This window comes from Podarcis melisellensis, assembly GCF_964234715.1.
Source record: "Podarcis melisellensis genome assembly, chromosome: 18".
Classification (NCBI taxonomy): Eukaryota; Metazoa; Chordata; class Lepidosauria; order Squamata; family Lacertidae; genus Podarcis; species Podarcis melisellensis.
In genome coordinates, this window is record NC_138536.1 from 3984611 (window position 1) to 3999614 (window position 15004).

The 15004-nt window shown below is 49.8% G+C and overlaps 1 protein-coding gene across 2 annotated transcripts in view; it reads right to left on the reverse strand.

Moving 5' to 3' along the window:
• Positions 1-617: 617 nt before the first annotated feature.
• STK11 (serine/threonine kinase 11) overlaps positions 618-15004 on the reverse strand; it is a 61290-nt gene continuing 46903 nt past the window's right edge. Inside the window, exons 9-10 of one of the 2 annotated variants that reach the window (XM_081895703.1) lie at positions 5771-6009; positions 618-1242 (exon numbers count right to left, since the gene is read on the reverse strand). In XM_081895703.1, coding sequence (XP_081751829.1) covers positions 5795-6009 — 215 coding nt within the window. In that variant the 3' untranslated portion in view covers positions 618-1242; positions 5771-5794. Of the gene's footprint in view, positions 1243-5770; positions 6010-12717; positions 13635-15004 lie in introns of those variants that run through there. The other variant, XM_081895704.1, reaches the window with a different exon arrangement.

Here is a 15004-nt window from a genome sequence, read left to right on the forward strand (position 1 = left end):
CTATTTCTGGGTTAGCAGAGTCTGTAACCTGAAGCATATGTAACCTGAAGCGAATGTAACCCGAGGTACTACTGTATCTAGCTCAATGTTTTTTTGCTCCCAGGCTGGGCTAAATCAGCACCGCCACCCACCCACCCACCCACAAAAAAAAAATAGGCTCAGAAACCCATGGCTCCATTTTGACTTTTATTTTCTTTAAAAAAAAGAAAAAAAAAGGAAAAAAAAAAAAAAGCACTCACTTCCCTTTGCTCCAGCCCTTATAAACAGCATGCAGATTTTTTTTATTTTCGTTTTAATAGTGTGGTGATTTTTTGTTGACGTTTTAAATACCGGGTTTCCCCCTCCCCATAACGCCCCCTCCCCACTTTCGGAACCTCTCTTCTCCCCCCCCCTCAATTTTTGCAGGCCGCGACATTCCCCTCCCCAGCTCTTTCCATTTATTTCAGATACGGTCACAAATGTGCAAGGAAGTTCTCTAAAGATAACTGCAAATATAAACTGCCCTCCCCCCCCTCAAAAAAGAGGGAGGGGGGAAGGGAGGGAGGAGGGGGCCGAAAAGAAAGAAAGAAAGAAAGAAAGAAAGAAAGAAAGAAAGAAAGAAAGAAAGAAAGAAAGAAAGAAAGAAAGAAAGAAAGAAAGAAAGAAAGAAAGAAGGGTTAGGGGAGGAAAAAAAATATAATATATAATATATATATTATATAACAGTAGTCTACTACATAAAGTGCGTGTCGATGGCTTTCAAAAATTCTAACATGAGGAGGAATGGCGGGAGGGGAGATGTGCCAAGTCCTGGAGGGAACTCGCCCCCCCATCTCAAAAAGCCCCTCCTCAACCAGGAGCAGCCCCCTCCCACTTCAAAATCCCCCCCCCCAACAAGTCGTGGGAATCCGGACGGCCACACAGGCAGGATTTCGGGAGGTGAAGCTCAGCCAGGTTTCTTCTTCTTCTCAGTCTAAAAAAAAGCAGGATTTGCTGAACCGCCGTTGGGTGTCGTCCTCTTCTGCCCCCCCTCCCCAAATAAAAGGATTGCGTCTTTTTTTTTTCTTTACAAAAAGGGGTTTCTCTTCCTCTTTCTTGGCTCTCTCTTTTTTGGATCGCAAGCGGGGGTCTACGGGGGGATCGGCTACCAGGGATATACCGGCGTGGGGAGGGGGCGGGCAAGGGCATGGCTGGGGGGGGAGATGCACAGAGAGCCGAGGAGGGGATACGGCGGCCGCCAAGCGCAGTAATTCGGGGCTCTGGCTGCGAAGAGTTTTTAAAAAAGAAAAGGGGGGGGGAGAGAGAGAGAGAAATCGGACGTCAGAAAAAGTTCTGCGATTTATTGCATACCGCTCTGTTGTGTCACAGTTACCCATGTGCAAAAAGAGTGCATAATTTAAAACTTAAAAAACCCCACTACAATTATTAACAACATCTGCATACAGCCCTTCATTCAATAATAATAATAATATATTATTTATACCCCGCCCATCTGGCTGGGTTTCCCCAGCCACTCTGGGCAGCTTCCACAAAGACCAAAAATACACTAAGATGTTACACATTAAAAACTTCCCTGAACAGGGCTGCCTTAAGATGTCTTCTGAATGTCAGACAGTTGTTTATTTCATTGACATCTGATGGGAGGGCGTTCCACAGGGCGGGTGCCACCACCGAGAAGGAACTCTGCCTGGTTCCCTGTAGCTTGGCTTCTCGCAATGAGGGAACAGCCAGAAGGCCCTCGGCGCTGGACTCAGTGTCCAGGCAGAATGATGGGGGTGGAGACGCTCCTTCAGGTCTACTGGGCCATTTAGGGCTTTAAAGGTCAACACCAAGACTTTGAATTGTGCTCGGAAATGTCCTGGGAGCCAATGTAGGTCTTTCAAGACCAGTGTTATGTGGTCCCAGCAGCCGCTCCCAGTCACCAGTCTAGCTGTCGCATTCTGGATTAGTTGCAGTTTCCGGGTCACCTTCAAAGGTAGCCCCACGTAGAGCGCATGGCAGTAGTCCAAGTGGGAGATAACTAGAGCATGCACCACTCTGGCGAGACAGTCTGCGGGCAGGGAGGGTCTCATCCTGCGTACCAGATGGAGCTGCCCTGGACACAGATTTGACCTGCGCCTCCATGGACAGCTGTGAGTCCAGAATGACCTCCAGGCTGCTCAGCTGGTCCTTCAGGGGCACAGTTACCCCATTCAGGACCAGGGAGTCCCCCACACCTGCCCGCCCCCTGTCCCCCCAAAACAGGACTTCTGTCTTGTCAGGATTCAACCTCAATGCATTAGCCACCATCCATCCTCCAACAGCCTCCAGACACTCACACAGGACAACAACAGGTGACACAATTTTTTTTAAACAATAGAGAGTCCCATGCTGGAAAAAAAATCCTGCATTGCATTGGACTAAATGACCGCTATGGTCTCCTTCCAACCCCCCCCCCCCCCAGTTCTCTGATTGTGAGAAAAACTGGCAACACTTAATTTAAGACATTCCATCTTTTAACAACAGGCTAAAAGCAGATCGGAGCTTGCGCAGGCTTTTAAAACATCTGGGTTGGCCCGTCCAAGCAGAAATGTTTTTAGCAAGTGCCGGAAAACAGTAGGAGGCCCGATGTCTGGGGTCTTTAAAGGCAGAAGGCGGAAAACCTTGGCGAGGCTTAGCCGGGGCAGCTGGCCAGGGCAGAGAGGGGTCTTTTTAGCGTTTTTCATGGCTTTCTGGGCCTGTAGAGGAGATCCACAGAAAACACACCCTGCTAAGTTGCAGCAGGTCTACCGGGAGTAGGTTCAAAGCGAGAAAAGAGAGAGCCTGCTACCTTGGCCAAGAAGTAAAAATAGAAACTGCGAGCCAATGCAATTCTGGGCTGCATCAATAGGAGTATAGCATCTAGATCAAGGGAAGTAATAGTGCCATTGTATTCTGCTCTGGTCAGACCTCACCTGGAGTACTGTGTCCAGTTCTGGGCACCACAGTTCAAGAAGGACACTGACAAACTGGAACGTGTCCAGAGGAGGGCAACCAAAATGGTCAAAGGCCTGGAAACGATGCCTTATGAGGAACGGCTAAGGGAGCTGGGCATGTTTAGCCTGGAGAAGAGGAGGTTAAGGGGTGATATGATAGCCATGTTCAAATATATAAAAGGATCTCACATAGAGGAGGGAGAAAGGTTGTTTTCTGCTGCTCCAGAGAAGCGGACATGGAGCAATGGATCCAAACTACAAGAAAGAAGATTCCACCTCAACATTAGGAAGAACTTCCTGACAGTAAGAGCTGTTCGACAGTGGAATTTGCTGCCAAGGAGTGTGGTGGAGTCTCCTTCTTTGGAGGTCTTTAAGCAGAGGCTTGACAACCATATGTCAGGAGTGCTCTGATGGTGTTTCCTGCTTGGCAGGGGGTTGGACTCGATGGCCCTTGGGGTCTCTTCCAACTCTAGGATTCTATGAGCCAGCAGCGCGACGCATCTGCAAAGAAGCCAAACGCAATCTTCGGCTGCGCTAAAGGGAACCGCCGCTTCCGAGGTCCCGGTTTCGCTTCAGCCCCCGAATTAAAGCAGGAAACCTGCGTCCAGTTCTGGGGCGAAGCCAAAAGCGGCCGAAGGCAAACTGGAACATGGGGTGGGGTTGGTGGTTCACAGAAGGGGGGGGGGGTCCGAGATGGAGAAAGGTTTAGCCTGGAGAGATGGAAACACGGCCGCCTGATTCCAAAAATGCAAGAGATTTTCTTCTTTTAATGCTGCAAAGGACTTGATCGAATGAAGGGCCTGGAGGGAAGATTTCGGCTGGATTATTTGGGGGCTTGCCTCGGCCGGGCCGGCACAGCGAAAGCTCCACAGCCACCTTTCTCTGGGGGGGGGGGGCGACGCTCGCCTCCAAATCTCTTTATCTTGGAGTTTTGTTTTTGTGTGTGTGTGTTTTTTTGGGGCAACACCCCCCTCCTGTTAAGGCTTTCTGGGAGATGATCTATAATGAAATGAAAAAGGTATTTAAATATACCTTTCTGAAGAAACCAGAGGCCTTTCTCCTGGGCATGGTCGGCCAATTGGTGCCAAAGAAGGATAGAACATTCTTTATGTATGCTACAACAGCAGCAAGAATACTTATTGCAAAGTACTGGAAGACACAGGATCTACCCACCCTGGAAGAGCGGCAGATGAAGGTGATGGACTATATGGGATTGGCGGAAATGACTGGCAGAATCCGAGACCTGGGAGAAGAGTTGGTGGAAGAAGATTGGAAGAAATTTAAAGACTATCTGCACAAACACTGTAAAATTAATGAATGTTAAAAGGATGTTGGATTGAAAATAAGTGGCATTAGCAACAAAGTTAATAAGGATATGCAAAAATGAATTGATAATGGATGAAAATATAGAGTTATAATATGTTAAGATAAAGAGTTAAGATTAAAGAGGGTAAGGATTTGCTGATTTGATTATGTAAATGGGAACACAAAAAGGGGAGGTGTGAGGAGGTCAAGGAAACAAGCTAATGAGTTTAAAGTTATAAAAAATGGATTTGTTTTTAATTTTTTCCCCTTTTTTCCGTCTTTTGTATGTTATATCTTTATTTTTATTTTTTACGGATTTTTGTATTGATGTCTTTGTAAAATCTTAATAAATATTCTTTAAAAAAACAACAACACCCCCCTCCTGATCCAGATTCAGTCTCGCTTGCATGAGATACTCCATCTTATTTTCCGAAGCTATTTGGAGACTTAGGAAGGAGGCGAAATAAGAAGAACCGGAGAGGGAAGGGGAGAGAATGAAGAAACCTGGTTGCGAGCCAAGGAGATAAAAGCTTTTGGGGGGGGGGCGAGGTTGCAAGGAAGAGAAGGCGCCACCGGCTAAGTGCATTACTGCGGCGAGGCCAGGCGGGGGTGGGCAGATCACAGATGAATAATTTTCCCTTCTTTCTTCCTGGGCTGAGCTTATGAATCAGGAGAGCTGGGCGAAAACAGCCGGGGAGGGATTTTGTTATTATTTTATTCGGGGTGGGGAGACAAGAGAGAGAAGGAGGAGGGATTCGGGGTTTTCTGCAGAGCTGGGAAAGGGAGGGATATACGTCAAGTCAGATGAAAGCCTCATGCACAAGCTGATCGCGTCTGCCCCGCTCCGCGATCCCTGCTCACTTAAGGTCAGAGGCACAATGCATGCATTAAAAAAAACAAAACCCTGCCTTGGTTAGTACGTAAGAGTCGGAAGCTCCCTCTTAATTTTTTTTTGGGGGGGGGGATAAAAACACCCCAGAAAGGATGCTAGCGAGTCTAGATGGCCCTGAATGCATGAGAAACACCTTGTAGCAGTGAGTTCCTCTGGTTAACTTGATACTGCCCGGACACTGAGGTCCAGCGGCGAGGGCCTTCTGGCCGTTCCCTCGCTACGAGTTACAGGGAACCAGGCAGAGGGCCTTCTCGGTGGTGGCGCCCGCCCTGTGGAACGCCCTCCCTTCAGATGTGAAGGAAATAAGCAGGTATCCTATCTTTAAAAGACATCTGAAGGCAGCCCTGTTTAGGGAAGCTTTTAATGTTGAATAGGTTATTGTGTTTTAGTGTTCTGTTGGAAGCCGCCCAGAGTGGCTGGGGAGGGCGGGATATAAATAAATTTTTTTATTACTATTATTATTATCCCCGCTATATACGATTCTACAAGTCAAATCACTGACCCACGCTGAAAGTGACTGGCAAGGGCTCTCCTGGAGACTAAAGCTGAGGCCTTCTGCATGCAATGCAAGCGCTCTAACCACTGGGCGGCACCACCTTTCCGGAAAAAGAGAGGAAGGTGGAGAGGAAGACCTACAGACCTGCGGTGGGCGATGCTCAGGCCGTCACTGCTGCTTGCAGGTGGACAGCTTCCGAATCTTGCTGCTGGTAGAAGACGAGGCTTTGCGCGAAGGGTTGGACGAGGCGCTGGCCCTCCGCTCGGCCTTCGTCTTGCCGCCAATCTGGGCTGGTTCCGTCCCGTTCATGCAGACCGGCTTGGGGAGGCCCCGGCTGCAGCGGCTCTGCCCATTCTGCCTCACTTCCTCGTCAGGCACCTGTCCTGGAAGGCAAACGGAGGGGAACACGGAAAAAAGAAGAAAAAAAAGGAGGTACAGGGGAGGTCTGTGCCACGGGGCATGCGCAGAGGGCCGACGAGAGCATCTAAACCTCAAACGTGGGAACTTCCTGGGAAATGGTTTATAAATTAATTGGGAGGAAACGCTCAAAATAACTTTTAATTTAAAAAAACACACAAACCAGGGAGAATTGGTATAGAGCAGGCATGGGCAAACTCGGCCCTCCAGATGTTTGGAGACTACAACTCCCATCATCCTTTTGGCAACTCTATACCAGGCATAGGCAAACTCAGCTCCCCAGATGTTTGGGGACTACAATTCCCATCATCCTTTCGGTAACTCTATACCAGGCATAGGCAAACTCGGCCCCCCAGATGTTTTGGGACTACAAATCCCATCGTCCTTTCGGTAACTCTATACCAGGCATAGGCAAACTCTGGCCCTCCAGATGTTTGGGGACTACAAATCCCATCGTCCTTTCGGTAACTCTATACCAGGCATAAGCAAACTGGGCCGTTCCAGATGTTTGGGGACTACAAATCCCATCATCCCTGGCCACTGGTCCAGTTAGCTAGGGATGATGGAAGTTGTAGTCCCAAAACATCTGGAGGGCCCAGTTTGCCTATGCCTGCTATAGAGTTACCGAAAGGTTGAAAGAAAGAAAAAGCAGTGTTTTATGTATGCCAATGGAAAGAAGATTCAGTACCAACCAGACTAAATTAATGGACCATGCCGAAATGGCGAAAATTAAGGGATTAATAGGGAACCAAGAGGTGGGGGAACTTTATCAGAGACTGGGGGAAATTCGTGGATTGTCTGAAATGTTACTGTTCATCAGCGGGATCAATTTAAACCAAACAGTTAAAAATTAATGCTAAAAAGAGAATTAGGGAGAAATTAATAATTGGAGTAATATAGGAGTTGCAGTGTTATATATAAATATATACACACGGTGGTACCTCGGGTTAAGTACTTAATCCGTTCCGGAGGTCCATTCTTAACCTGAAACTGTTCTTAACCTGAAGCACCACTTTAGCTAATGGGGCCTCCTGCTGCTGCTGTGCTGCCGGAGCACGATTTCTGTTCTCATCCTAAAGCAAAGTTCTTAACCTGAAGCACTATTTCTGGGTTAGCAGAGTCTGTAACCAGAAGCGTATGTAACCCGAGGTAACACTGTATATAAGAAACCATAAACAGAGTGCTAGGGAGGGGAGTCAAAACACACCTATCTGTTGGATTGTATTTCTGTTAAAATATTTCCGAAAAGTTTTATTTTCAAACTTGTGTTTCCAGCTGGACTACGGCTCCCACCATCCCTGGCCGCTGGTCCTACTAGCCGGGGATGATGGGAGTTGTAGTCCGACGACAGCCGGGGACCCAGGTTTGAGAAAACGCTTGATGCTTGAAGTTCACCATCCTATCTTCTCAGCAGCCGACCAGACAACGTTTCCCTTTTTAAAGGGAAATTCCCTTATTCCGAATAGGATTCCTCGCAAGAAAAGGGAAAAGTTGACAGCTATGTACCCCTGTGGAGTTGGGTTGGCGTTAGTTGTCCCTGCCGGATCTGGCCAAAGAGGAGCTACCTAGTCCGACACCCTGTCCTTGCTGCAGTTAACCGGTCCCCACAAAGGGATGCCTGGGGCAGGACCTGAGTTCGAATCACCCCACTCGAGATCCCCAGCATTTGCTGCCTGCAATAGGAGAACCGTGGTGAGCAGCTATTGTAGACTTTTCTGCATCCCCCCCCCCAATTCTCTTTTAAAGCCTGCCTCTTACAGGAAACGTTGCCATTTCTGAATTATTATTATTAATCTCTTGAGGCTTCGATCCTGCCTTGTTCCTCTCCCAAATGGGTTTCGAGGTAGCGTGTGCATTGCTCTGCCGCAAGACGACCCTACAAAGTAGGTTTTGGTGGCGAGAGGCACAGCGAGCGGGAGGATTCGAACTCGAATCTTCTCCCAGGCAAATCTGGGACGCTGCGAGCGCCGGCGCCACAGCTGGGTCTTCTCAACTACCGCTGTGATAGGAATTTTATGGTCTTAGATATAAGGCAATGTTCATAACCGCACGTACATAGATCAGCACAGGAAGGCCAACCTGGAACCATTTTGATTCCTAAACTGAGCCAATGTTTTCTCTGCAAGGTCAAAATGGAAAAGCCTCCCCCTTGTCTTTTCCTTCACAAATCCTGTCTTAAGGGTATGTCTGTGTTTGAATAGGGTGTGAGCCTGTGGCCTGGCCCAGGAACTAAGTATTTATCATTACAAAAGACTGGCCAGGGTCCCCAATCAAGTAACCTGCCAGACAGGAGATAAACAACAACAGGAGAAAAACAATATTAAAATTTCTGTGATGTAGGTGTGATGTATCTGAGGGGTGGTCTTAGGTTACACCCCTTCTGTGATGTATGTATGATGTTTCTGGGGGTGGTCTTGATCTACAGGGGGGCAATTTCAAAAGTCTTTATAAGGCCTTGCACGCCATTTTTCTGGGTCCCTCCTCCTTTCTTGCGTGTGAGGGGAGCACCCTGTTGCAACAGATCAATAAAGATCAAGCTTACTAGCTGCTTTGCTTCTCAATATTCTCTGGTTGGCCTCTGTTATTTTCTCCTACCAATAGGGAACCTATGTAAGGATTCTATATGGGCTCTTGGATACCCCATAAGGGAAAAGGGCAATTTTTTGTTTACAACACTGCCCGGCAACGCCATGACAGGGGGGAAAAAACAAACCACTAAGAGTGCAAGCGATTTACTTTCCCGCAAGCAAGCGTAAGAAAATATATAAATGAGGCAGAGCGACAATTGCTTAGCTCAGCTACGGGGGCGGGTGGGAGGGAAGGCGGACGTCAATCCTGCCTTCGGCTAACAATGCCCTCTGCGATCGCGTCTGCTGCTCTCGCACTCGCTCCCCCCACCGCTGCCGGTGCCTCCCGGCAGATCCTGCCAAGGTAATTTTCACGCAGAGGAGCGGTGGCTTTTTCAAGCCGGATGACTCAGCCGGAGCCAGGAGAAGGGGCGACTGCAAATTGCTTTTTCGCCCAAGGACGCAGATTCCCGTCACAGCACCCCCGGGGAGACGTAAGTCGCCACCGTAAAGGACTTACGCACGACCCAAAGCGTGTTGTCCTTTATCCCTGGGGAGCGCCAGGCCCCCCCTCCAAAAAAACAACACGCCGTTGCCTAAGACCTTTGCAAAAGGGGTTGCTTCAAAGATCCATTGCATGGATCCCCAGAGGTGGCGTTCTGCTCAGCTCTGCTCACGAGTAGCACCACATTCATCCCCATTTATTTATTTCAATTTGATGTGCTGCTATATCTTTTCTTTTTTGGGTGGCGCTGTGGGTTAAACCACAGAGCCTAGGACTTGCCGATCAGAAGGTCGGCGGTTCGAATCCCCGCAATGACGGGGTGAGCTCCCGTTGCTCAGTCCCTGCTCCTGCCAACCTAGCAGTTCAAAAGGACGTCAAAGTGCAAGTAGATAAATAGGTACCGCTCCGGCGCGAAGGTAAACGGCGTTTCCGTGCGCTGCTCTGGTTCACCAGAAGCAGCTTAGTCCTGCTGGCCACATGACCCGGAAGCTGTACGCCGGCTCCCTCGGCCAATAAAGAGAGATGAGCGCCGCAACCTCAGAGTCGGCCACGACTGGACCTAATGGTCAGGGGTCCCTTTACCTTTACCTGGCCTTTGCAGGACAGTGGGGGGGAGCAGAAGTGTGGCACAATGGTTAGAGCGTTGGGCCATGAGCTGGCTGACCAGGGTTCAAAACCGCAATCCACCCTGAAGCTCGCTGGGTGATTTGGGGCCGGTTGCTGTCTCTTAGCCTAAGCTACCTCGCAGGGGTGCTGCAAGGATGGAACAAGGAGTGAGTGGAAGGTAGAGGTGGAATGCGAATGTTAACAAATAAAAACAAAATAAAAACAATCAAGCAAAAAGACACCAGCTGAACCTTGAACCGAGTAGTGGATCATTCTTATAAGAGCACCTCTTTCAGAAATCAACGCTGGGGTTTTGGGTTTTCCTCTTCCCTCCCTGTCCCCTTTCCCTTGCGTGTCGTGGAGGGTTTTGGTTTTCCCCCTCCATCTTCTAACGCAGTTGTCCTGCGGAGATACCAACTGCCTCGCTTTGTTTGCAAGCTGCTCCCGAAGCCATTTGGGCAGGGTGCACAAAGGCAATTAACAAAGAAACAAACAGAAACAAAGGGCCTCCTCCCCCCCCCCCCCAGCCATTGCTGCAGAACCTGACGACACCCTGCCTTTCTATTCATATAGGAAGATATCCACGAAAGGGTTTCTGGAGAGAGTGGCAAACCCCTTTGGGTTCTTAACCGTGGGGTTCCCAGAAATGGGAGGAGAAGGTGGGTTTTTTTGGGGGGGGGGAGCAGAGAGAGAGCGAGGGAGGGAGGGAGGGGACCTTTACTTTCCTAGCCAAGTAAAGAATAGTGTGTTGACAATTTATATATATATATGAAAGTACATTCAGCCAAGCAACATCAACTTTTAAGTGTTTCGGCAGGGAAGGAGGGAGCAGAGGAAGGGGGGTGCAAAGCAGCCACCCCCCCCAAAGCACCTTCTTCTTCTGATCAATGGGAAACTTAACGAGTTTCCCTCCCCGCAATGTAAGCCACCTCCTGCCTCCGCAAGTGACTCACTCGCCTGGTTTTCTCTTCTCCCTCCGCTGCCACCTCTGCCTGCAGCTTAGCTGGTGTTCTCAAACGCTGCGGGAGTCGCCATCCCGATACAGGGCTCGTGTTTTTTCCTGGCGCTCTCTTAATACGGCACCCCGAACCCTACGCAAAAAGGGGACCCCTCTGCTACGCCAAGTCTCTCTCTCTCTCTCTCCCCCCTGCCGCAGATGTAGAACCTGACAACACCCTGCATTTCTATTCATATAGGAAGATATCCACAAAAGGGTTTCTGGAGAGAGTGGCAAAACCGCCACTTTCACCCACAGGGATCCCCCGTCGGTTGGGGGGCTTCCCGAATCTGCAACCATGCAGCGCCGTTCAGGCACGCAGCCTCACGGCAGCTGCTTCAAGCAAAGACCCTGACCTCCAAGTTGCTAGACCTCATGACTTTGGAAAGTAGGACACCCTGAGGGGCCGGAAGGGAACCGGTCCCCGTAGCTCGCGTAGCTGCGGAGATGGCGAGGGCTATTTCAATACGGCGGTACCCTGGCTCACGTGTTTATTTCTTAAAAGCCGTTCCACGGGCGACAGCGAGTGCGCCAGTGTCCCTCACAACTGTTTTGCTCGACGGCCGTTCTGCCCAGGCAGGTATCTCAGGTGGGAAAAGCCAATGGCACGTGAGGTTAAAACCATGTTAGTGGAGTGGCCGCGTAAGGTCAAAAAGTTTGTATTCTTCTCCTCCTCAACCCTCCGAACCCTGGCTGCGTGCTTTAGATCTAATTTAAGGAATTCTGCCCAAGCGGGTGAAGTCTTGGGGCTCCCCCCTCATGCCCCGCCAAGCTTTTATTTGTAGTGGGGTAGGAGAAGAAAATAGGGACACGGGTGGCGCTGCGGTCTAAACCACAGAGCCTGGGGCTTGCCGATCAGAAGGTCGGCGGTTCGAATCCCCGCAATGACGGGGTGAGCTCCCGTTGCTCGGTCCCAGTTCCTGCCAACCTAGCAGTTCGAAAGCACGTCAAAGTGCAAGTAGATAAACAGGCACTGCTCCAACGGGAAGGTAAACGGTGTTTCCGTGCGCTGCTCTGATTCACCAGAAGCGGCTTAGTCATGCTGGCCACATGACACGGAAGCTGTACGCCGGCTCCCTCGGCCAGTAAAGCGAGATGAGCGCCGCAACCCCAGAGTTGGTCAAAACTGGACCTAATGGTCAGGGGCCCCTTTACCCTTTACCTTTAGGAGAAGAAATGCATTTAGCGTTAAGGCTGGGAGTGCGTACCCAATTCTAACCAAACTTTGCCTCCTGGATGTATACTGTGCTTCTGACCGCGGGGGCAGAGAGCAGCTGTCCTGGCTATGAATTCTGCTCCTCGGATTTGTGCCATCTTCTTTTAGAGCCATCCCATGGCTGCCCCCTGTGGCAGGGAGTTCCACAGTTGAACGCTTTCAAATATCTTAAGGGCTGTCACACGGAAAAGGGAGCGTGCTTGTTTTCTCCTGCTCTGGAAGGTAGGACCCGAATCCATGGCTTCAGAGTGACAAGAAAGGAGAGGTTGGGTGGCCATGTGTCATGGATGCTTTAGCCGAGATTCCTGCACTGCAGGGGGCTGGACTTGATGACCCCCGGGTCCCTTTCTCTTTTTCTATGAACTCTGCACTGTGCAAATGACATTTTCTTTAGTCTGTGCTCAACGACCCTAGAGTTCCATTATTAGAGAGAAAAACCCGCCTCCCTTTTTCCACCCTAGGCACAATCTTACCTTTTCTTCTAACCTGTCAGGAAGCCTTTTCTGACTGCACAGCCCTAGCTAGAGGTTTTTGCTCCACTTGCAAAGGTTCTTCTCCCCGGGCCACAAAATGTTTGGCAACTTGGGATTATTTTGCACCCGTTCTGAGCTGGAGTTTTAAATAGTGGTGTGTGTTTTTATGTCTTCCGAGCGTTCGGGAAGATCATATAAAACTCAGGGGATATTCTTCGACAGATAACCGGCCCTGCCGTAAGCCGAACTGCAAAGCTTCTAAAGCGAAGAGCCGGATTGGAAACGTTATTTTTTTTAAAAAAAGGGAGAATTTCAAAATGCAACAAAGCTTTTTATTTCGCTCTTCAAACCGAAGGTCGCAGAGGGCGGAAAAGAACAGCTTTTCTCCGGAAAAGAAAACCTTTTAAAAGCAACAATAATAACAATAAATCTGGATAAAAGGGGGTGGGGCGGCCGAACTTTTTAAGAGCCGGTGTTCCCCAGGAGAGATGGGGTGTGTGTGTGTGTGCCAAGGACGGGAGAAGCCAACCCATCTCGCTGTCAAGAACGCCGACTGACAGCTCTCTGGGATGCGGCTGATTCGACAGGCGGCAGATAACGGCAGCGATTAACGCCGCAGCGATGATGATCCTCCGCCGGTGCCAACACAGCGCAGAGAGGCGGGGGTTGGCGTTTTGCGCCAAATCGGCTGGAGGTTTCAAGCTAGGACCACCAGCACGGCCAAAGGGAGCCGTAGAGGCCTGAAATTTCAGAAGGGCGCTGGCAGGGCATGGCACAGGAGGGCAGCTGGGGCTCTGGGTGGGTGGAGAACATGGAAACTGTGACCGGGGAACACCAGGAAGGGGCCCTGGCACGGAACTGCAGCGCTGAGAAGTGCCGCCAAGAACGTACATTAACTTTCCAAGAAGGCAAGGAACTGGCAAGGTGACCGGCCGCGATTTGGGCATTTTTGGAGGGGCACCTATGGTTTAAAAGGGGTTCTTTCCCCCAACGACCTCCCGCCCACCCATTCTCGGTTCGAGGCCAGGGACTGGTCCTAGCTGGTGGAAAAGCAAGCCGCCTTGTTGTCTTCCTCTTTCGCCTGAGCTCTCTTGCCATCTAAGCTAAGCCTTCCTTCCTCTGAGCTGGTGGCAGCGGCGGTGGAATCTCCTTCCCCGAAGAGGAGTGCAAAATATCCTTCCTGATCTGCGCTCTCGTCCTCTCTAAGCCCTGCCTCGCTGTCGTCACCTGAGGAAAACGCAACACGGGAGCCGTCAGGGAGGGTGGGACACGCGCGCGGCAGGCAACCCAAGTCGGAAGTGAAGATTTCGGCGGCTTGCAAAGGAGCAAATCAAACGAAAGCAATCGAAATAGCTGAACGCGACAGATGCTTCAAGTCGTCCCCCAAATTCAGCTGAAAAGGCAACTTTCATTTGCTCACTGCAAACGGTCTGTAAATTTTGTTAACAAACCTGGTTTGCAAAGGGCAGCTGAGTAATTTCGATTGCAACTGCAAGTTGCATGATTACTGCAAACCTTGGAGACACAAACCACCTCCTTTCAGGTGATTTCAGGGACACAACGAAGGCTAGTAATTTCTCCTTCCCTGCTCCCCTCCCAGCACATCTGCAGGGAAGCCCTTCCCCTGGTAATGGACTCCACTGCAATCTGCACAATATTACGGTTGCTATTATTTTAATTCGTACACCGCCCAACATCCGTAGATCCTGGAGGTGGTCCGCAACACGAAATTGCAATGTAAAAAATGCGAAAAATGCATAGCAAAGAACGATGCAAGCCATCTTAACAACATAGCCAAGCACTCAAACTGAACTCTTCTTAGCTTGTAGGCCAACCCTCCCTGGAAGCCAGTGCTGGATTTATGCATAAGCTAAACAAGCCCCAAAAAATGTAAAGGGAAAAAACACCTGGATGTAGGTTTCCAAAATATGATAAAAAACAAATGAAATAAAACCTACATGCAGCAACGGTGTTTTGTGTTGTGTAGGCTCCTATGATGTAAGTCATGGGCCCCGCCTGCTAGCCTGCTCCCTAAAATATCACTGGTTTGCTCATTTCTATATAGAGGGTGCCTACATTCTGCATGGACTGGTTGCATGACAATATGTGCAAATGGCTTGAGATACCTATTAGGTCCATCAATTGCCATATAGCATACGTTCCACACACAAAAACAGCGAGAATTTGTGGCTGACAAAGGACAACTGGACTAGAATGGGCCCCATTACCTTCAGTAGCTGAGGGCCGCATCAAACCTAAATCTGGCCCTGACCCAAACTGGTGCCAAATGTCTTGCTCTGCTTTCCTTTGAGGCCAAGAGGGGGGTCTTGTCATCTGGCCAGCCCAAGACCTCTGGACACATGGCCCAGGCTTGCACCCCGGGGAAGTGCCTTTGATGCTGTAAATGCATCAATTTGGCTTCACCCCCAGAGACGCTCTCCATTGTTCCTTGAGATGGACGGGTGTTGACAACAATTAGCGCCTTCAGTAGCTTAAAGGTAAAGGGACCCCTGACCATTAGGTCCAGTCGTGACCGACTCTGGGGTTGCGGCGCTCATCTTGCTTTACTGGCCAAGGGAGGCGGTGTACAGCTTCCG